Source organism: Myotis daubentonii, chromosome 6 (assembly GCF_963259705.1).
Source record: "Myotis daubentonii chromosome 6, mMyoDau2.1, whole genome shotgun sequence".
Lineage (NCBI taxonomy): Eukaryota > Metazoa > Chordata > Mammalia > Chiroptera > Vespertilionidae > Myotis > Myotis daubentonii.
The window spans coordinates 76,515,942-76,539,945 of record NC_081845.1 but is presented as its reverse complement, the minus strand read 5'-3'; the positions used below and the strand labels follow the sequence as shown (position 1 = coordinate 76,539,945).

Genomic DNA, 24,004 nt, shown 5'->3' with positions numbered 1-24,004 from the left:
ATTGTTTTCAAATTGGATGAATTTGTATAATATGTTCATAAAGAACATTCTGTTCAAAATGGATAAATGCAAATTAATTGGACTTTTAACATTAAAAAATGAATGCCAGTTTGCAGGTATATTAAGAGGAACAGTTCTGAGAAATGAAGTATCAATCACATTAAGTTCTCCAATACAGGGAAATAGAACACTTCAACCCAATAGATGCTTTGATGGGCTGGCATTTGAAACCAGGCATGTTTCGGGTTCTCTAATTGCCAGCCATCATTTCCCAAATGTGCTAATTTAATCACAAACAGTTGACTTAAATTTCTTCCAGGAAACTGGGAGCAATCAATTGCTTATGTATCTGTCCTTCATTTGTTGTCATCTAGCTGAAATTTTTCATCGTAACACCTTCAAAAAAATCATTTTAAAAATTCAGCATCTGCTGATTGTAAAGATATGTGTGGTAGGGAGCAGGCTGGATGATATTTTTAGGGGAGAAAAATATACTGGGAGAAAGATGAGTTTTAAAGCTCTTGTAAAATAACATGCTGGTCCCTTACAATCTATTGACCCGTGGTTGCATTTTACAGGCATAGAGAAAATAAATTGCCATCCGTTGGCCCCCTTTGCAGATGGAGGCATTCAGGAAAAATGAGCTCCTTGTATTTTACAGCACTCAGGTGCTCCTGCCCCTTCCCCACTGCATGGTATCCTAGGTCAGCTCCCTTAGGGACAGAGCCCTGTTCAGGCTTTTCTGATTTATGGAGGGTGTGCTCTGTAAAGGAGGGAGGAGTCCTAATTGCGAAGGTCAAAGACTCCTAATTCACAGGGAGAGGGGTCTGGAGTATAAATTGCAAAGTTATCCTCCGCTGGGACAAAGGAGCTGACCTTTGATATCCCTTAGCAGCTAGCCTTTGGCAATGAGTCACCCTGTGGGGAGAGGGTCAGGTAACGCAGCTTCAGGGCTTCATCTCAGCTGAGGGCCTGGTCTGTGGAAGGAGGCAGTTGTGGACCCTGAAATATAGTGGAAACCCTGATGGCAGCATTTTTCTTTGCAAATTGAGTCTATATACATCTACACACACACACACACACACACACACACACACATATGTATGTATATATGTATGTATGTATGTATGTATGTATGTATATAGTTACCTTTGAGCACAGTTCCTTGTCTAATCTTTTATTACTATTGCTTTTTAAAAATTATATATTTTTATTGATTTCACTGAGGATTGAGCCCGCAACTCGGGCATATGCCCTGACCAGGAATCGAACCGCCATCTCTAGGTTCATAGGTCAATGCTCAACCACTGAGCCAAGTCCGCCAGGCACTATTGTTTTTTTTAAGTCTCTTATATGAAGTTGACTCACATAATGCACATGAAATTGCCATTGTCCAGCAGTTCTTAACCTACAAAAACATCAGTTTTATCAGTTTCAAATTCTTCAACCTAATTGTTTATTTTTGGCATGTTATGGTTATAATTTATTTCTTACCCATGGTCTTTTATGAATTTTTTTTAAAATGGCAACAACACTTAGAGTATTTTATTACCTTACCTTTGTATATTTCTTGCTGCATTCTACTGTTTGTTTGTTTTTTAAATATATTTTATTGATTTTTACAGAGAGGAAGGGAGAGGGATAGAGAGTTAGAAACATTGATAAGAGAGAAACATTGATCAACTGCCTCCTGCACACCTCCTACTGGGGATGTTCCCCGCAACCAAGGTACATGCCCTTGACAGGAATCGAACCTGGGACCTTTCAGTCCGCAGGCTGACACTCTATCCACTGAGCCAAACCAGTTAGGGCTCTACTGTATTTTTTTCTCTTACTTGAGTCTTTGATCCAAGAAACTTTTATTTATTATTACTATTATTTTAAATATTTTTATTGATTTCAGAGAGGAAAGGAGACGGGGAGAGAGATAGAAACATCAAAGATAAGAAAGACTCATTGATTGGCTGCCTCCTGCATGCTACCCAGGCATGTGCCCTGAATGGGAATTGAACCCAGGACCTCTTGGTCTATGGGACAACACTCAATCCACTGAGCCACCACAGCCGGGCTGATTCAAGAAACTTTTAAAGTTAGACCTTTATTTGGCAAATATTCTGAGGCCTTTTATGCCTGGAATATATTTTATTGCTTTCACATTTGAATGACATTTTAAAGGTTTATCAATTCCTAGGAGATAAAAATGTTAGACAAATTTGGTAGTCTTATAAACATTTTTATCCTAATTTTCAAAATATTCACTCTTTGTAATGGTTGAAACCCATTAACATACATAATCAAACATAGAATTTTTCTATGGGCTTCTTAGCAATCAGTAAATACCCTATTTTTATGGTTTGAAGTTTGAATAAAGAAGTAGCATGGCTGTTAGGATGTGTTTCTAGTAGGAACATGGAAGGAAGTTAAAATCATATAGATTCTCCAGAGGGTAGATCTTAGACTATGATAAGACTCAGCAAAGCAAGGCTGTCTGAATCCCTCAGGAATGGCTGCAATCTAAGGCCAAGTGCAGTGGCTGGCAGGACTATATAGTTGGGGCAAGAATAGGGAGTGGGGACAGGAAACAGTGAGTGTGCTACAGTGCTGGGAGCCGGTCCATCCTTGCTGTTTCAAGGGACCTGGCATATATAGCACACGGTTCTTAATATGTTTGCTCACCTTCTTGGCGCTGTGTTTTAACCAAGGTCACCTCTCCGAGAAAGGTTGAATCCCCAGGTAGGGATTTTCCCCTGAAGTTAGGGAGGGAATAAAACCCCTCAACTAAGTGCCAGGCGGGTAATTAATCACTTTAACTATGAATAATCATGCTTAAGCTACATAATCTTTACTCCCTGGAATGGAGATAAGAAACGCCCTAACCTTTGTAATAGAGATTGATAGGATTGAATCAACTGGTATAAATACAGTTGTAACAAGACAGAACTCAGAACTTAGAACACAGAACTCATGAGACAGAGTTCAGAAGACAGAACCTACATGGAGCCTGGAGACAGAAGAACTTCGCTGGAGAGAACATGGCAATAGATCCTGGACTGAACCTGACTATAGAACATGGCAAGAGAACCTGACTAGAACCTGGTGACTGAACCTGGCTGGAGAGCCTGGACAGAACCTGGCTGGAGAACCTAGCGAGGGAAAATGGCCACAGGACCTGGCTGGAGATCCGAACCAGAACTTCGCTGGAGATCCTGGCTAGAGATCCTGGCTAGGCTGCTGATCAACTGAACGCTGTCTCCGTGTCATTCCTTCTTCGCCGACTCCGTCTACGCCTTTGGGAACCCCTGGACCCGCTGGGGTTGGACCTCGGCATCTGGCGCCCGAACAGGGACCCCTAGGTAAACGCCCCACACTCGGGATGGATCGGACTCCACCGTAGGAAGAGGGTGGATAGTCTTCGCCGACTCCGTCCACACCTTTGGGAACCCCTGGAACAGGATTCCCCTAGGTAAGCCCCCCCCCCCCTTGAAAACCGCCACACTCGGGATGGATAGGACTCCACCAGGGTGCTACAGACCCCCCTATAGAGGATAAATAGGGTAAGAAGGTGGATAGTACAGAACTTAGATTGAGAAGATGTGCCATACTGAGTCCAAAGAAAGAAGACTCTGTATTGATCTTTAGATTAAGAAGATGTGCCTTACTGAGTCCAAAGAAAGAAGACTCTGTATTGATTCTTAGATTGAGAAGATGTGCCATACTGAGTCCAAAGAAAGAAGACTCTGTATTGATTCTTAGATTAAGAAGATGTGCCATACTGAGTCTAAAGAAATAAGACTCTGTATTGATCTTTTAACACATATGCTTGTTAGCAGAGGAATTAAGGTTACTCCCAGTCAGACAGAACGTTTTATACAAGAAGTATGTCCATGCTTTTCTGAGGAAGGAAAGGTGCCAGAAAGGTAAATGTAGAGGCATGGGAGAAGGTAGGCCCAAGGAGCCTTATCCTTAACCCCACTGCAGCCTTTCCACCCCGGGAAAGTGCAGGATTGGCAAGCTCTCCCTGGGGTGATAGATCAGGACTCAGGTAATAGCAGAAAGCGCCAATCCTACTCTTAAAATGGATACAAGAGAGCATTTGAGGTTTTTCCTTTTAATGCCTGCTTTTAAAAAATAAAAAAGGGGGAATTTGCCGGGAGCCGGTCCATCCTTGCTGTTTCAAGGGACCTGGCATATATAGCACACGGTTCTTAATATGTTTGCTCACCTTCTTGGCGCTGTGTTTTAACCAAGGTCACCTCTCCGAGAAAGGTTGAATCCCCAGGTAGGGATTTTCCCCTGAAGCTAGGGAGGGAATAAAACCCCTCAACTAAGTGCCAGGCGGGTAATTAATCACTTTAACTATGAATAATCATGCTTAAGCTACATAATCTTTACTCCCTGGAATGGAGATAAGAAACGCCCTAACCTTTGTAATAGAGATTGATAGGATTGAATCAACTGGTATAAATACAGTTGTAACAAGACAGAACTCAGAACTTAGAACACAGAACTCATGAGACAGAGTTCAGAAGACAGAACCTACATGGAGCCTGGAGACAGAAGAACTTCGCTGGAGAGAACATGGCAATAGATCCTGGACTGAACCTGACTATAGAACATGGCAAGAGAACCTGACTAGAACCTGGTGACTGAACCTGGCTGGAGAGCCTGGACAGAACCTGGCTGGAGAACCTAGCGAGGGAAAATGGCCACAGGACCTGGCTGGAGATCCGAACCAGAACTTCGCTGGAGATCCTGGCTAGAGATCCTGGCTAGGCTGCTGATCAACTGAACGCTGTCTCCATGTCATTCCTTCTTCGCCGACTCCGTCTACGCCTTTGGGAACCCCTGGACCCGCTGGGGTTGGACCCCGGCACTACAGTTTAAAGATGTATAAACCACATGTTGTGAGTTTGGAAGTGCCTACATCATTCCTCAAATGTAGTTTGAAACAATATATAGGGAGGTGGGTGATAACGGAATAGGGTCCACTTCCAGGGAGGCAGGGACCATACTGGAGTCAGCCCTCCAATTACCTGTAGACATACAGTCCTCACCTCATCTGCCTGCCAACCATTCATTCATCCTCTTCCTCTTCTATGCCCCTTCCCCAACCATTCTCAAAGATACTGGGAGTATAGTGTTAGGAGAAAGCAAAGTTCTGGTAGAGACTCTCTGGACATGGGGGCATTGATTAACCCTATATCACAATCATGCCTGTCCCTCCTCTTAAGACACAATCTTCCAAGTTTTTGTGACACATCAGTTCACATTTGTTGACACATTCCTGAGTTCTGGGATAGGTTTCTTGCAACTTGGGGTAACTGCTTATAAATTAGGAACAGTTTGGATGGGACTAAGGCAGGCTAGGAATTGAAAAATATTTATGAGGTTGAGAGTCTTAATACAGAGCTATATATTTTCTGTTGTATGTCATACTGGAATGAAATGAATAGTGTCCCTGATAGTCTATAGGAGAGAAAGAATGGAGAGAAAACAATTCCACCAGCATTGTCTTTTGTGACAAAAGTGACATTTGGTTTATGATTATACTCGAGTTAGTATGATATTGAAAATTTGAAAATGATGTTTTGCCTGTAGTACTAAGCAACTAATTGTGTCCTTAAAGAATAGAAGAAAGAACAAACAATAAATATGCTTCCTTGTCAATTCTAATCTCAGTTTCTGGAATTTATTTTGAGGTCTAAAATGGTATGGGAATATAGATTCTGCTACATTTTCATTACAGCCTGGGAGCCGTGTACTGAAAAAATGTGAATGGCATAGTTAATCCCCTTGGGGAAGTGGATTTCTTGTTGAGAAAGAAACAACTCTAGATGAAAAATGTGCGTAAACATAGGGATGTGGTGTTTGTTTTTAAAACAGGCTGAACACATAGTAAATGGCAAAAAAAGAATTATTTTATGCTGTCCTTTAGACAGTGGTCTTTGGAGGAGGTGATTTTAACATGCCCCACGTCTGTGCCTCCTACAAGCAAGAGGAGAGGCCAAAAATAAAATAGTATAATTTGAGAATTTTAAGCCATATCTCAAAAGACTTTTTACAAAGATCAGAGGAGCAAATTCTTGTTGTTGTTTTTTTTTTTGTTTTTTTTTACTGGCATTAGACTGGTGTAAGACTTATTGGGACTCAGACTTCAATATAATAATATTACCAATCAGCACTTAACAGAGAGTTTTCTGTGGGTTTATAAAGTGATTAACAGGTACCAAATTCCAACTGAGCATATGATAATAGTCAGGGAATACACAAAAGAATGTTGTGAAATTTAATAGTGTTTATGAAAGTTCACACAAGGAGCAAGTGTTACCGCTAAGAACTGATAGTAAGGATCCCAGATAAGGTTATATGTAGAGTTCATTGTTAGCATTGCTGTAGGCATTGCTTGTACCCTCAGCCATGGCTCAATGCAGGAGACTCCAAAAAGGAAAAACTTTTTTTTTTCTAAACAGCATTATTTATTAGTCAAACAATTCTTGCTTAAGCATCACAGATTCATTGAACCATCTAAGTGGACGAGGAACTGGAACTCATCGAGTTAGGGCACAGATTTGGACGCTGAGGAAACTGAGGCCCAGAGACAAAGTGATTTTTCCCATGTCATCTAGAGAGTTAGTGGCATCAAGGAAGTCATAAACCTTTGAGCATCACCAAAAATAGATGCTGTGCTTCTACTTTTAAAAATAAATATTTAAGCTATGGGTGTTCTGTAATTTTAAAAAAATATTCGGGCTAATGCAGATAAAATCTTTAAGAGATACAGATAGAAGTAGCATATTTGTGACCGTCATTAAAAGCAGCTTTTTGTCATAACCCATACCAGAACTCTCCTCATGAAGGAAAAGCTCAAGAACACTGCCCACATTTTGTTCCAGGGCACAGCCTCTTCAGTGATGACACCAATCAATTAGTGTTTGGTGCACAATGCTAAGATATTATGGGCCCTAACCTCCAGCGGCTTGCAGTCTTTTTTGTTAATGAGACAAACTCATATTTAACAGCCTTCATTCATTTCATCTCCAAGGCTTACTCCTTTGCTTCCTAAGTGGGATTGATGCCTACAGATAGTTCCCCAGTCTCCGTTTCTGACGTTCTCACACTCATTTTGCCCATTCACTCTGAACGTTCTCCCTGTCTTCCACTCAGCCGGCCATTTCTTTTCAGTTACTAGCCCCGCATTGCATTCCCCCGTCCCCTGCATTGCTATTAGGAGATCTATCCTTTACACTTCAGCCTCGTGGGAAGAGAGTCCTTCATCTTTCTAGACGAGGTCAGATTTATCTGTTATGAACATAGTACATTCTGAAGTTTTGCTTCAGAACTCATTATTCTGTTGTTGTTTTTCCAGATATTCCTCATTAATTTTATAATTAATAGTTGTCTCTCTCACTATACTGCTCTACAAGGGCCGGTACAGTGTGTTTGTTCATTGACATCTAGCAAAGTGTCTGAGACATTTGCAGGTACTTAATAAAAAATATCTTTGCTGAATTAATTAATCATACAACTGCAGTACCATGTAGTTGATTAGAATGTTTTGAATATAGTTCATTTTAGTTGTGAATAGATGAATATTTGAAAAGCATCAATTGTATCAGTTTATACAAAAGTGTTGGTTATGGCCTCACTGCTCAACCTATGGTAGCCTTGGCATTGGTTGGGAACCGATTAGAAATGCAGATTCTTAGACCACCCTCCAGACCTACTATGTCAAATCAGACATTTATGGGACTCCCCTGTCCTTCCTATGCACTAGTATATGTTGTAAATCAGGGTTTTAAAAAATTCAATGTTTTGTTAGGCTAGATCCCCTAAATAAGTGAAGTAAGCCAGGTGTATATGTATAAGCATGATAGGTGACCTCTCATACTTGGCCTCCTCCTAGTAGGCATGGTGGGGCTGTGTTGACATAGAAAACATTAACTTCATCTAAAAGGGACAGGCTGCCCGGATTGCATGATTCAGTGGTTGAGTGTTGCGCTATGGACCAGGAGTTCACGGTTCGATTCCCAGTCAGGACACATGCCCTAGTTGTGGGCTCAATCCCCAGTGTGGGGCATGTAAGAGGCAGCCAATCAATCATTCTCTCTCATCATTGATGTTACTAGCTCTCTCTCCCTCTTCCTCCCTCTATGAAATGAATAAAAAAAATATTTTTAAAAATAAAATAAATAAAAGGGACAGGCTGCCACACAGATCAAGATGATTGCAGGACCAGTGAGACCTTTGAGCAATTCAAGAGAAACTTGCAAGTAGAATATATGACCTCAAACACTGACAACAAAATTCCAATTTTTTAATATTGATTTCAGAGAGAAAGGAAGAGGGAAAGAGAGATAGAAACATCAATGATGAGAGAGAATCATTGATTGGCTGCCTCCTACACTCCCCACCCTGGTGATCAAGCCCACAACCCACAACCAGGCCATGTGCCCTGACCGGGAAACATATGGTGACCTCCTGGTTCATTGGTTGACGCTCAACCACTGAGCCATGCTGGCCAGGCCAAAATTTAATTATTTTTAAAGCAGAAGAACTGTGTCAAAGAGGACACACATGGGTGACCGTTCTGGTTCAAAGGTCTCTACAAAGTTTCATCTAAATGAGGAGAATTTTAGGAATGCAGTGAACACTTCCTGATTCTTCACTAATACAGACTTCTTTAGTTCTGCAAGCCAGAAAGCCCTCCTTGTTTTCTCTAACCATTTCATTCATTCTTTCTTTTATTACTTTATTCATCAATGCTCATTTAGTGTCTAGTCTGTGCTGAGGTGGCCCCAGGCCAGGAGCAGAAGACTAAAGATGAATAACATAGAATCCACATGTCTTCTCATGGCTTACATTTCAAATGATAACCGTATGTTATGAAATGCAATATTTTATGTAGGGATTGCTACAGTAATTTGTCACATCCCCTTTGAGAGATGTTCTTAAGAAGGTTTCTCTCTAGCTTGAGTAGTTCACAAATCTAGGTGTGGAGATCGAAGTAGAAGGTACAGCTTATGTAGACAAATGGAGTAAAAGAGGATGCAGTTCAGCAGAAAAAAATCCCCAAGAAGTGAATTCTGAACAGCATGTGTAGCACCCTGGGTGATTTTAAAATGTGAACGTTTCTTGAAACACTTTGTCAGCTTCATAACTTCTGGCAGACAAGAAGATCTACTTCATCTTTACACAGAGGGGAGATCTTGGAAACCCATTTCTCAGGTAGATTAAAGACTTAAGTGATTTAACCACATTTTGCGTTTTTTCTTTTTTTCTAGTTGCAGGTTTCTCATTTCTCCAGTTGGTTTGAGTGAACTTTATCTATCTTTGTCAGAAAAGTTCCTGTTACCTCTGGAGAAGCAGTGACATTTAGGAGAAAGCCCCACACTGGTAACCAACACTTCTCAACGTTTTATATTCGTTTGGTGGCAGCTGTGATCAAGTGTAATAAAAATTAACTGAACATTTTATTCAAATACCACTTGTTGATGATCCCACAATGGTGAATGAGCAAAGGTTTAATTAGTCTGTTACTCAATATCTGAATTTAGAATTATGTTTTGTCTCATTGCATCTGAACTTTTCATTTAATCAATTCTATGTCGAATAATGTTTTGATAAAAAAAATTAGTAATTTTTATTTTATTTTCTTGAGACCAAATATTAATTTGTCCTTAAGCATACTTACCACCAAGTAAAGAGGCATAGAAGACTCCTTGTCCATCAGTATTCACCCACTCTCTCTCTATATTCTCTCTATATAGATAACAAGATATTCACCTATGTAAAAATTTTCATGTTTTAGGTTCATCATTTCCACTCTTACTGTGAAGGGGTTTTCGCACCATTTTTACTTTTCATCCCAATTTAGCATCTCTAGCCCTCATGCATTACAAAATCTCTGCACTCAGCAGGGCTATTAATATTCAACATTATTTCTCTCCAACATTTCCCAATTTTTCTTTCCCAATCAACAAAATACCAATATGTCTACTTTTACTCATCCTAGAGAGTAGGGGGGCCTAGATTCACCCAGAAAAACTTGAGTCTATTCTCTAATGCAATACTTTAATTTAAACATTCTTTATTTTCTCTCTCTCTCTTTCTCTCTCTTTAAATATCTCCAAATCACCTCCGCCATCCATATTTTGCTCTTTAGCCACATTTACTTTTTTTGAAATGAAGATCTGATCACACATCCCCCTTCTTTGCTTAGAGTACTTCAATGGCTTCTCACTGCCTAGAAGAGAGTGAAGCCCAGCCTCCTTATCCAACGTATACGCTCCACTGTATGGTGTCTCTCACCCGGCCATTCAGAGCTAGACCAGCCACTGCTGAAATGCTTTTATCTCTGAAAGGGACACTCTTGCCTTTGGTATGTGGCGTTTCCTTTTGCACAATGGTGCACATCACCCCCTTCCCCTGTCTCCCTCTCTCCCGTCTTCTGCGTATCTTCCCAGTAGCATACTCCCACTTCACCCTCCCTTAGAAAGCTCAGTCTCTGGGGACTGTCCCCCCTGGATTCTAATTATGTCGTTTGCTAGTTCTGGATCTTCAATACGTTGTTCTGCCTCTCAATTTTCGTTTCCTCATCTGTGAAACAGGGTAAAATTAGTACTCACTCACTAGGCTGTTATAAAAACTAAATAAACAAATATGTATAATGAGTTTACCATGTGAGGACATAATAAGTGATTATGACTAAATCCATTAATAATATCACTTTTTATTTAGTGTTTTTGGTCAGCTTGAGGATAATGAAAGGCAAACCTATCGTGACAAAAGATTGTAAGTAGAAAAAAGCATTACAAAGCCAAATATAAATGATTTGAAGATTATCAATGGATTAGAATCAGTCATTTTCTGTTCTCTTTTGTTGATTAGGATAATTAACACAGTTTTTGAAATTCAAGATTAAAATGAAACAAATTTAAATGAATAAATGCCTATATTAAAAAGAAGTATAGAATATAGAGCTAGATATCACATAATTACTCAACTGCTTTTCTAATCTCAGTAAGTATTTTATTGGGAGTGTTCCAGTATTTTCAAATTTCAGAATATTTTTCTGATCCTATTTTAGGAGACTAGGAGAATGAAAACTTGACATTGTACAAAATCAGGCAACTCATGTAATTACTGTACCATTTAGCCTACGTATGCGAAAGATTCTACTGTCTCCAGGACCAATTACTTGGATTTGAGGTTTGGAGAGGTACAGAGGGTCTGAGCTTATGCCAGTCTTAGAATCTCAGGGGATCCTGATGAACAGGAGAAAATAGTTGCTTTCAGCTGATTTCTGGAATGCTATTTAGATCTCTAGTTGGCTCAGGAGTCAGATTATACTTCTATTTAAAGCAATGGTCTCAGGCAGTGAGAAGGAGTCCTCATGTTATGCTACCCAGGGGATTTCATGGTTGGTAACAGAGTATAATGGTTGGGAATTAGTGAAGCTATAGTTTAAATAAAGGCAGGCTGCATTCTTAAACATCTGCTAGAACAGAGGGGAGTCTGAGGAAATGTGTGGTGGGACCTCCTTGGCCTCCCGAGCAGCCAAGTTGGCATCCTCCTGGGGCAAAGGCTAAATTTCTGGGAATCTCTGACTTGCCCTGGAGGATTAGGAGGTAGTCACTGTTCCATTGCTTTTTGATCAATTAAGGACTCTATTAAAAGTGTAGGTGGGGCAATTGTTTCCTGATTTTCTCAGGACAATAGCAGAAACAGGGAATGTTATTGTCAAAACAGATGTTGTGGTTACCTTAAAGTTGGAGCGAGGAGAGAAGGTAAAATAAAAAAGGAATAAGTAGATTTATTACAAATGATTGCTCTCCCCATCTCTTGGTGTGTATGTGTGTGTCCCTGACTCTGTCTCTTTCTCTGGTGTGTCTATAACTTTCTTCTATATTAATAAGTTTAAGTGTATGTGTCGTGCTCAGTAGACACATACAATAATCAAAGTTCTTATATAAGTAGAAGAGCCTACCTTCTGTTAAAGTGTTGTATTTGACATTATAATAACATCATCTGGTAAGATTACAATGGTTATGAAGTCTCTAAGTATTGACATTTTTTCATGTTTACAATAATGCACAATGCTTTCCATTCCAAGTAGCGTTTACATCTATAGATACATCTGCCTTTAGCGTGGGTCTGAGCATGATTTTTTCTTTTGCTTTGGAATTTTTCAATTTGAATCTATTGTGAGAGTTGACACATAAATGCAACTTTGTTTTCTCTTTATGATTCCTGTCAGTGAGTTTTAATAATTCATTAATTCAATAAACATTTAATAGCTATCTATATGCCAGCATTGTTAGAGTTTATATGGCATAGAAAAACAAATAGGATGTGGTCCTGTGCTCAAAGAATTCACCATCTGTAAACATTTTTTCTATGTTAAGAATCTCTTCCTTTGTTTTTAATAACAATCAAAGTTTAATGTTTACACTTGATAGAATCTACTATGGTCTTCAGTATACTTAGTCATTATTTAACTATCTACTTAACTGAAATTTAATCATTTATTTCTCCTTACTTCTACCCCTCATCATATCTTGGGCCTCTTCTCTGTGAAGCTGAGTCATCCAATGGTGACTATTCCTGAACATGAGACTCTTGATTCCAAAGAGGTAAATGTAAGATACAATTGGAGATCTAGTTATTCACATCTATGTAATATTAGTTTGTAGGAATAAACAATGTCATTTAAAAATATCAACAAAACGTTGGTGTTTTTTTATAAAAGCATTAACTGGCCCACTTTGTGTTGTTCAGAAGAATCTGGCAGTTATATCAGTAGAATTTTGCTGCTTCTCAGTGTGGAAGGTGATACCTGTGTGTAGCACTTGGATTACAAACTAACTCCTTCTATCCTAACTGTCTGTGTGATTTCCTCTTTGGATTAATTGGGAAGCCACTGTAGTCTTCTTACAGGGACAGTAGATGTCCTGTAATACTTATAATGTATCTCCTGAGTCTCAGTATCTCATAGTATCTAGGTCCCCAGACCCCTAAATGAGTTTTGCTTATGGCAGGAGCATACAGATGAAAGCATGCCAGTTCAAATATAGCCTCTAAATTTCATGTGAATGTTTAGCCACTTTCAACCTTTGAGGTGAAAGACAAAAAAGAAAAACCCACAAAAATATTTTTAAAACTTTTTTATTCTTATAAATGTTGTACCAAAGAAAAAATTCTGTATTTTTTTTTAATTTTGTGTTAGTCAAGAGCAAGAATAATTGAACAATGTTTTCTTTGTCTACATCCTCTCAGGCAAAGTGGCAAATATATAAAAAAAGAAGTTATCTTTTAAAAAAATGTTATCTTTAAGAAATAAATGAGCTCACTCATTCATTTCAGATACCCTCACAAATGAGCCATGCTCAATTTTGCAGCCTCCAATATTTTTGGGGGGGCTGGGGGATCATAGTGCAAAAGAAGTAGAAAGAATAAAATTCCATATAATATTTAAATATTTTTCCCCAAAGTATCTCTTCCACAATTTAGGGCATATCACTCACTTTTCATAAATTGACATCCCTATTTCTGCAGATTTTAGAAGCTTTGTTATACAAGACCAGTGTGCCTCTCTGTTTAACATTAGTTATTAAAATATAAAAGAGATTTTTAAGAATAGGTGTGGATTTATATCCTTGATCACATCTCTGATTTTAAAAAGTAAGATTATTGGTTCAATGAATATGAACATATGGAAGACTTTTGACACATATATAGCCAAATTGCATTCCTGAAAAATTGTAACAATTAATCCTACCAAGAACCTGTTGGGGTACCTGTTTCCATGTACACTTGCTGTATTGAGTTGTATTATTATTGCCAATTTATTTAGAGCTTAATATATGTTAAAATGTCACACACTTTTTATGCATTATTTTATTTAATCTTCACAAACATTTTAAGTTAAGTACTATTATTATTCCCATCTTACAGATGAGGAAACTGAGGCTGAGGGAAGTCAACTAAAGCCAAATAGCTGGAAACTGTCTGCACAATCAGGAATCCAGATCTGACTGCCTGAAGCCTGTGCTCTTAAGCCCTCTACTGTACCCTATCTGGCTATCTTCATTTCTATCTGTATTATCTAATTCTGTCTCCCTCTTAAATCATACTTTAAAATATTTGCAATTTATAAGAGAAATGATCTTTTGTCTTAATTTGCATTTTAAAAATCCTGTATTTTCTGTTATTTTTGTCTATTTTGCTTTTGCATTAAGTAATGCATTTATCTACTGGTATGGTGATATTTTTCTTACTGCATTGTAAACTCCCTTTATATATTAATATTAATGACATTAATTCTTTGTCAAATGTGCTAGCCCTTTCAGTGTGATGGTGGCGAATTGTGTGAGACTGAAAAATCAGACAACTATATATGTCCAAGAAGAGGAGAAAGGTTGAATAAATTTTGTACATTCTAAGAGAAAATATAAAAAATAACAATCAATGTTCTCTTTCTTTCAAACAATAATAGGCTGAAGTTCACATAGGCTATATCTATATAAATAAAAATGTTTCTACACAATAATGGAAAGTCAGTTGGTTGATTAAATAACAAAAGCATTCAGAAGGGATAATAAATACTGAATTAAGAACTTCTGAATGTTAGGTAATGCTGAAAGACTGTTGCAAGAACAACAGGTAGAGGTAGTATTGTGATATTTACATTTTTTGCACCAATTATCATAACCCTAGAGACAAAACTTAAAATTAAGCTAGTGAGCAAGATTGTCAAAAAGTGGTTTCAAGCTCATATATGGAATATATGAAAAACACCACAAAAGAAACTAGAGTTTGAAGTTTAGCAATTGTGAGACAGTAAATTAGCTAGTATTAAAAGAAATGTAAATAATTAAACAAAAGGATATTTTATGTTTCTATTGTTCATTGTTTTACTTCTTAATAACATTGGTACATTTGGGACATTAGCAAATTTTATAGTTTCCTATGATATGTGGGCAGACTGTAATATTGATCCCCGTTCCCCGCCCCCAATCTCTCTTTGTTATTTAAATATCTGCTAAATTATCCTTTTTTACATAGCAATTCTGGCCTAAGAAGTAAAGCACCCCAGTTACCAACCCAGTACAAATAAACAATTATGGAAAAATCCTTCATCAGATCTCAAACTTTACCCCTTAGTGTGTCTCCCATTTTCTAAAGACAGCAATCTGTTTTTCTTGCCAGTATACTCACATTTCTTGTATTTCATTATGCTGTTTAAAGATTCTAGTTTTTTAAAATTAGCTTGGTAATTCATTTAAAACAAACAGACATCAGATTTATCTGATTTGACTTGTTCATTGTTTTAATAAGTCATATGATTTATAAAGTACATTGAAAAAGCACTAACTCAAAACAATTTCACTTATCATGTAGTTCAGTGGTTGTCAACTCTGGCTGAATATAAGGACCTCCTTTGTAAAAACCACAGGAGCACAGTTCCACTTCAGGCAAATTGAATCAAGAAGCTCTTGCCAAAACCGTTTTGGCTCAGTGGATAGAGCGTTGGCCTGCAGACTGAAGGGTCCCGGGTTTGATTCTGGTCAAGGGCATGTACCTGGGTTGCGGGCACATCCCCAGTAGGAGATGTGCAAGAGGCAGCTGATTGATGTTTCTCTCTCATTGATGTTTCTAGCTCTCTATCTCTCTTCCTTCCTCTCTGTAAAAAATCAATAAAATGTATTAAAAAAAAAAAAGAAGCTCTGGAGGTGGACAAAGACATTGGTTGCTATGTTTTCAAATCTTGGTCATTCAAATGTGCAGCGAGAGTTGAGATCCTCAAATTCAAGCTTCTTCATTGGCGGTTTGGGAAAGCCAATAAAATCAATTGTGGAAACAAAAACTTGAAAGTAAAAGCAGGAGAATTATTTTAAAATTAGTCTCAGCCCTCCTGGAGTAACTCAGTAGTTGAGTGTTGACCTATGAACCAGGAGGTCACTGTTCGATTCCTGGTCAGGGCACATGCCCCGGATATGGGATGGATCTCCAGTGGGCAGTGTGCAGGAGGCAGCTGATGGATGATTCTCTCTCATCATTGATGTTTCTAATCTCTCTCTCCCTCTCCCTTCCTCTCTGAAATCAATATTAAAAAAATAAAACATGCCCTAACCGGTTTGGCTCAGTGGATAGGGCGTCAGCCTGCGGACTCAAGGATCCCAGGTTCGATTCTGGTCTAGGGCATGTACTTTGGTTGTGGGCACATACCCAGTAGGGAGTGTGCAGGAGGCAGCTGATTGGTGTTTCTTTCTCATCGACGTTTCTAACTCTCTATCCCTCTCCCTTCCTCTCTGTAAAAAACCAATAAAATATATTTTAAAAAAAACACATAAAAATTAGTTTCAGGGAATGCTTTGAATTAATAAAAATGTGGGCCACATGTTCTGATCTGCCATAAATGTTTAACCTGTGCTTTAACCTGTGTAGATTAATTTTGAGAGATCTGTTCTATGTTGAGATTCACTATAATTTATTTAGTAACACCTAATACTTTGTTTTGGTTTTCTATGTATTCCACACAGGTTTGGAAAATACTTAGGCTAAGGCTGGGCATAGCATTTGGTGCAAACTGAGTCTGGGGACCACTAGGCTCCAAAGAATGTTTTATTTAGCATTTTATGAGGCACTTAAAAAAATACTTGGTCATTGATGAATCCTTCTACAAGCAGATGAGATTCCAAAATAATTGATTTGACTGTTGTGGTCAGCTAACTGATCAATTTTCAAAGAAGGTCACTTTCATAAATTTCAATTATTCACACCAATGCAGCAATCTCCAAGAAGGTATATAGCTAAACACCATTTAATTTCAAGCTAACTCCCTGCCTGAGATAAATGATTTTTAGTAGAGTTACTCAGAAGGAAATGCATTCTAGTAGCAACAATTATTTCTGATTATATCTATCATGTCTTCTCAATTCAGCAAGTCTTTGATCTACCACTACTCTGTAACCCACTTCTCTTTCTACAGGTTTAATTGTGAAAGTCGTACTGGGGAATGAGATATAAACAGACCCACCATTTTCATATCAACTGGAACATGTGGCCCTCGGCCTCTTTTATTTTTAACTTTAGGGTCAATTGATTTCCAAAAACATGATTAGATGCATTTGATTCTGACCTTTCATATTTACTTTCTATTAACACCACTTGAGAGCTAATCATTTACTAACTGCCCATAAAACACACACCTGGCAAATTCATCTCCTGTTTTCTTATTCCTCCTCTTTGCAAATTTTGATCAACATTTAAGGGTTGGCAATATCACAGTTCTGCTAGGAAGGGGACCTGCCTTGGTGTGTCTAAACTTTTTATTGTGCTCATTTTATTGTGAATTTCAGAATCTCCACTGATATCTAAAGTTCTAATCTAATGGGACAAGCATCTCATTCCTCTATCTTTATTCTCCAGATGATAATATAGAAAAAAGAAATTAAGTGACTTTTCCATGGAAGCCAGTCTCATTTTCTGGTTTGATTAAAGGATAAAATTGAAATTATCAAGAAGAATGGGCTCACTCTATTCCCTTTAGGCAATTGTCCTAAATATTATTTTTTAAAATCAAGCTTTGATAAATCTCAGATTGAAGAGTTCAAGGTTGTAATTTCAGGCAAGAACTTGGAATAAGGCTATTGGAATAAATTTTAATTAAAAGAAGATTTATATGTTTTGATAAACAACTGTACAGAGGGTAAATGTGTCTTATAAAGACACCTAATATGAGCACCCAAATAGATAGCACCATGCAGCTACCAGCAAGGACACTGTCAAAATGACTTTGCTGTGTTGTAAGCCCCAGTCTGTGTGGGGGGAATATAACAACAATATCAACAAGACACTCTATCAACTCAGAAGTCCTCTTCACAAAAGCAGTAGAGAAAGAAAACATTTTATTATTGAATAAGCATTAAACCAGAATGTGATATGCATCATAATCGCTAAGAGATTGCAACATCAGAAAAAAAATCTCACCCTTCATATAGCTATATATACATGTTTTCAAGATAGGTAATCATTCAATCCATCCTCAAGTAAGAGGGCTTGACAGTACTATGTATTATTACATATAGCTTATTCTTTATCACCTGGTAAGTGGGGTGACCATCTGTCAGTTAATTGGCTTTACACAAAGGAAAAATAAGATTTTCATATCTTTATGACAAGAGGTAGTTTTACAACTTGGAGTCAGGTATCGGCTAAAGGTAGCTCTTGCCCCCTCTCAGAAACTAGGAGAAAGGGGTGCTATCTCACATGGATGTTTACTTGGTTCTCAAGTCCTTGAGAAAGACTTTCCTGGCTCTTAAAGCTGACAAAATGCCCCAATCATTTTTAAAAGGACTTACGTGCATTTTAAAGAATGGAGAATGTACTCAGAATGATAAGTTTTCTAAAGCAAATGCTCTAAGAGCAGAGGATGGGAAATCTCTCCCTTTATTTTATTTTTTTAATTTTTATTGCTTAAAATATTACAAAGAGTAGTACATTTGTCTCCTTTTTTTCCCCCTTGACCTTCCCCCAGCCTCCCCTACCCCCCAGTGTCTTGGTTATGCTTATATGCATGCATACAAGTCCTTTGGTTGATCTCTTACCCCCTCCCCCTCCAACCCTCCCCAGCCTTCCTGCTGTAGTTTGACAGTCTGTTTAATGCTGCTCTGCCTCTGTATCTATTTTTGCACATCAGTTTATATCTTCCCTTATTTTCAACAGGAGAATTAAGCCTCTTATTTTAATTTCAATCTGTCCTTATATTTGGTTGACAAGGGGCAGAACTGAAATTTGAGAGTCCTACTCTGAAGAAAGAAGCCCCACTCATTTTCCTTTTGTAGGGTCTTAGTTGAATCTACTGTAGGAGAGAGAAGTGGTTGACAATTTTGGGGTCTCCCCATTTTTGGGGTTATCTCAGTAGATTGATGTTTGTAGTGTAGTGAGTCATGGCAAAGCTGAGCAAGAGGTGGGAACTAGAATGACTGACATTCATCTGTCTGCTAGTTTTTCAAGATAAACACTGTAAGATCTATGCTAAAAACTGTTTGGAGCTCAGGCCATCCTGGTATTAAATTTTTGTTGTTTGTTAGTTCGTTTGGTGTGTTTTTTAATCCTCACCTGAGGATATTTTTCCCATTGATTTTTAGAAAGAATGGAAGAGAGAGATGGGAGCGAGGAGAGAGAGAAACATCTATGTGAGGGAGACACATTGATTGGTTGCCTCTGGCACATTTCCCTACCTGGGCTGGGGAACCTGCAACAGAGGCATTTGCCTTTGATCGGGAATTGAATCTGAGACCCTTGAGTCTGCAGGCCCATGCTCTAACCACTGAGCGGCTGGCCAGAGTGGTATTTAATGTTTTTGACCCCAGAATCAATGCTATGCTCTCCAGAATCCATTACACCTGCATTCTCTATCAATCATGCTGTCTTTATAGGACCTTAATTACTGAATGTTTTATAGCTTCTGGCTTATGGACAATCAATTTTAGCACAAGATCTGTGTCTTTACACTGAAGTTAGTGGTTATATAAATGTCCAAAAGTACATTTTTAAGAGAAAAATAAATATGTAGCAATTAATAATATGATGTACATTTTTCTGAAAATTGTTTTTTGTTCTGCATGCATGAAGCCTGGCTTCATATTTACAAGAACACATATATAGATAAATTTGTTCTCACTTGTCAGAGAAAAGTGTGCACAGAGGGTTTTGTATTAAAAGGGGATGGAAAATCAGTGAACATACACCATTCTTAGTAAAATAAATGCTTTCTGTAACATTGGCTTAAAGCTTTACAACACTATATCACATTACCCAAAGTAAACTCTAAATAAAATTATTTTTGGAATTTGACTCCCTTCAAACTAATGATTTTCTAAATGTCTTGAGTTTTTCTTTATGTTTTCTTATATCCAAAAAAAGTGTATTGCTCAACTGACAATATAATAAAATAGAGGCCCGATGCGCAAAATTCGTGCAAGAGTAAGCCCTCGCAGCCCCAGCTGCCTCAGCCCTCACAGCCCCGCAGCCCCGCCTGCCCACTGGTTGTTCCAGAAGGTTGTTCCACTGTCAGTCTAATTAGCATATTAGCTCTTTATTATATAGGATTACTGAGCCTTAACTGTCAGGATGCTAGTCTGAAAATAATTTATTTATTAATGTTTATTAATGATTTTTATCTGTCTTAATTGTCAACCTTTGTTTTTCTCAAGTTATTTAGATCTTCACTTATCTTGAGATTGGCAAAGGAAAGTAAAACGTTCACAAAATGTCTAAAACCATGACTCTGCCTGTCATAGCATAAGCCAGCATTTCAAGCCAGCTGCTGGATTATGTCGCCAAACGTCACTTAGCTCTGCCAGTGGGCTGTGGATGGCTGAGAAACAGTGCTGACTTTGCCAGCATGATGTCAGAGGATGCACTACCTATTTGTCCTCAGTCTGATATAATTATTCATATAAAATGGTATATCCGAAAGAGAATTTAGAAGGCATTTAATCCAATATTTTATTTAATGTTGCAATCCTGTCTGCAAGTATCTCCTTATATATCTTCTGTTTAAAGTCTTCTGGTGACAAGTCAGACACAATGTATGTTTTAAGTATGGCTAAGACAAACAAATGATTGCAGGAACCACAAAAACAAATAGAAAACATTGAAAGACTAGGACTTAATTTCAAATACGGTGGTCTTGAGCATACTTAATCTTTTTCAGCCTGGATTTAATTCTCTGTAAAGTGAGATCAAAGGATTATGATGGAGATCTGCATTAATGCATATAAAGTGCTTAGCATCTAAAATACCTAGCACTTAATAACTGTTAGCCAAGTCATGATGATCACTTTAACTCTCTTATAATACTAGCTTCTAAATGTTGGTACTTTCAGGAAAATCTAAATAAGTGGTAGTTTTTATTTGTTAGAAAGAGAAGGAGGAGATGTAATTTAGTCATTTCCTCCTTTCATTCTAAAGCTTCAGAGAATCCCAGATGGTGAAAGCTACAACTCACTTATGCGGTGACTGTTGATTTTCTTTGGCCAGAACAAATCAGTGCAGTAATGGAGCTACCCCTTTGTTTTAGTCGCTCTTTCTCTAACTCCTCTTTCTAGTCTAACAAATGCAGCTTCTCCCTAAATGATACAGAATATATCCATGTTTCACAATCCTAGGTAGCCCCATGGCCATGCTCTGGTTAGGTTTCCTGTCTGCTTTACTTCCCCCTTGCATATAGTCCATGTTCTTCTGGCAGCCAGCTCTGTACATGGCTCCCTCAGAGCACTGCCTCCTCACGCTATGATTCAGCCCAAGGCAAAGCAGGGAGAGTGGCCCCCAGAAGAACAACTGACCTCTCTTACGCCCCCCCCCAAACCCCCCCCCCCACCACCACCACCAACCACTTTGGAAGGCTCCATTGTCGGCCCTGAGTTGGCATCTGAGATAAAGTTAGGTTCATTTCCTTTCATTGTTGTCATTCTATCCCATTCTTGAAAGCATATAGCAGAGAAAGGTTTTAGAACTAAATTTCTCTTTTGGCCTCATATCCAACACTTTCTTTTATACTTTTGTCTTGAATTCTATGATCTGCTAATACCCATCTCCATTCAGTTACATTTATCTTATCTGTTCCAGACAGTTAACCCCTATCAAATAGAAATACATAGAGCTTGGATGGATAAATAAATTATTAGAATCACCTCCCTACTGCATAACTACATTATAAAGCCAATTGAATCAATATATGAAAAAAAAAAAAAAAGGCAAGCGTTCCATTCTCTGTCTCTGTCTTTTGTAATGTTCCATTTTGCAAATGCTGGGCTTAATTCAATCCCAGTTCACTTTACCTCCTTGTTTTAGAATTTACATTTCAGGGAATGATGCGGTTGGTGCTAAAAGGTAGGGAGGGCAGCAGCCACGTGATGGGAAGGTGAGGGTTGTGGATGGGATGTGGCAGTGCTGCTCCTTAAGGCTGTTGGCCTTTCAGAGCTATGGTAACCCTCTGCAGGGGCCAGAACTGCTCTGCGGAGCTCTCAAGAGATCAGTCTGATGTGAAGCTAAGCTGCATGTCTTTTTTATGCCATTAATTGTATAACAGCTTCCGAGGGGGAAAAATACAATTTTTTAAGGATAAACCATTTTTTTAAAAAATGTGAAATGCTATGCCCAAATGTTAATGTATACATTTTTGGGTGTGTTTTAAAAAGTATCTCCATCGCCTGACTACTATTTTTTCTTATTTTTCAGCAATGAAGTTGGAGCAGAAGCTAAAAACCCAGGCTGTACTAAAGATTTTTGGAGTGCTGGTGCCAATCATTTACTAGATTTAATTTTTTTTTTTTCACTATTAGTGTTCCCTTTAGCAGTGCAGCAGTGGAACTAAAAAAAAAAAATTATTGCAAGCATATAACATCTCAGCACTCAATTGTACCCAGCGTAGGAGAGACCTACCTACAGCTTCTCACACCACTGTTAGAGTCTTTAATACCTTCTATTAAGCTGACAGCAGTACTAAGATGCCCCTGTATTTAGCAACAAAATAAAGAAAAAATGTGGGTCTTAAAAAGAAAAATGGTTGTGACTGTTTTTCAACACCAGTTTTATTTAATGCATACATTACTTATTAAATCAGATATTATTCCCCTTTGCTTCATTTATTTAAAAATACGTTTTTTATTGATTTTAGAAATGAAGAGACAGAGATAGAAACATCAATTATGAGAGAGAATCATTGATCTGCTGCCTCCTGCACACGCCCCACTGGGGATTTAGCCTACTACCCAGGCATGTGACCTGACCCGGAATCGAACAGTGACCTCCTGGTTCAAAGGTCTACACTCAACCATTGAGTCACACTGGTCGTGCTGCTTCATTTTTTTTTTACATGTAAAGAAAAAGTACAGCAACTTTAAATAAAAAGTCTCTGCCTGCTTTCCAGAGATGTTAATGAGGTGTTTACTGGGGAGATCTTGGATAGGAGGAAGTTGGTATCTTGCATAACATACACTGTTTTCCCGTTCTTTTAGGGTTCTCTGCTGCCAGTCAGGGGCAGGCCAGTGATGTTGAGTATCACATCATTGCAATGTCTCCAACATTGCCACGTGATTCCTGGAAGGCTATTTCAAAGTCAGTCCACATTCAAAATCTTGCAAGTTGCAAAGACCACAGAGCAAACCCACACTGTGATGACAATCCTGGGAACCCACCCTCCAGCACACCTGATGCTCATATACTGACCATGTTCAGTTTTTTCCCCAGTCATCACCCTAGTAGTCTGTCCTAGGCTTCTGTAAGTGGTTTTCTTCTACAGCCTTCTGCCCAGCCTGGCAGCCTAGGACAAGGCACACTAAGGAAGAATCGATTGCAATTCTGATAGTGAGCTCCTGGTAGTAGAGAAACCCTTTGCACATATCCCGTGTTTCTTAGCGTCAACTCTGTCTGAGCCACAGAGCTTTCTCAGACCACTGCTTCATCAGCCCATCAGCCCACGCAGGGAAGAGGAACTGGCCTCCATTCTCTACCTACCATTTTGGAGTGTTTCATTGTCAGTCATCATTTGGCACCTGGAAATATAAAATTATCATCATCTCTTCAATTAGTGTGTGAAGACCAGTGGAGCCTTATTAAAGTTCTCTGCTGATCTCTCCTCCTCCAAATAAAATATTCTCCATCAACCTGCTAAATGGCATGAATCAGATTACTGATAATAATTTCTAGTTTTCCCTGTGCTCTTATCATGTGCCAGGTACCACACCAAGTGGGTCACATGAATGTGCTTTAACATTCTCAATGAGTCTATGAATATTATTATCCATATCTTATGTTTATAAGAACAGGCCCAAAAAGATTAAGTCAAGCTAGTAAGTGGTTTAGGCAGAATTCAAGTCTAATCAGATTCCAAGTCTATGCCTTTTATTGGATTTTTGTCCATTCATTCATTCATTCGTTCATTTCTTTGACTTTGGGTAAAGAAAGTTGAGTTGATTACACTCTCAGCTCATGG

The 24,004-nt window shown here is 38.4% G+C and overlaps 1 protein-coding gene across 12 annotated transcripts in view; it reads left to right on the top strand.

Annotated features, from left to right (window-relative positions):
- Window positions 1–22,786, top strand: part of MLIP (muscular LMNA interacting protein) — a 249,534-nt gene extending 226,748 nt beyond the window's left edge. For 7 of the 12 annotated variants that reach the window (XM_059701368.1, XM_059701376.1, XM_059701367.1 and 4 more), the window contains 2 exons: window positions 12,579–12,632; window positions 13,954–19,855. In XM_059701368.1, coding sequence (XP_059557351.1) covers window positions 12,579–12,632; window positions 13,954–13,986 — 87 coding nt within the window. In that variant the 3' untranslated portion in view covers window positions 13,987–19,855. Of the gene's footprint in view, window positions 1–12,578; window positions 12,633–13,953; window positions 19,856–22,248 lie in introns of those variants that run through there. The other 5 variants (XM_059701372.1, XM_059701366.1, XM_059701365.1 and 2 more) reach the window with 4 other exon arrangements.
- The last annotated feature ends 1,218 nt before the right edge of the window (window positions 22,787–24,004 follow it).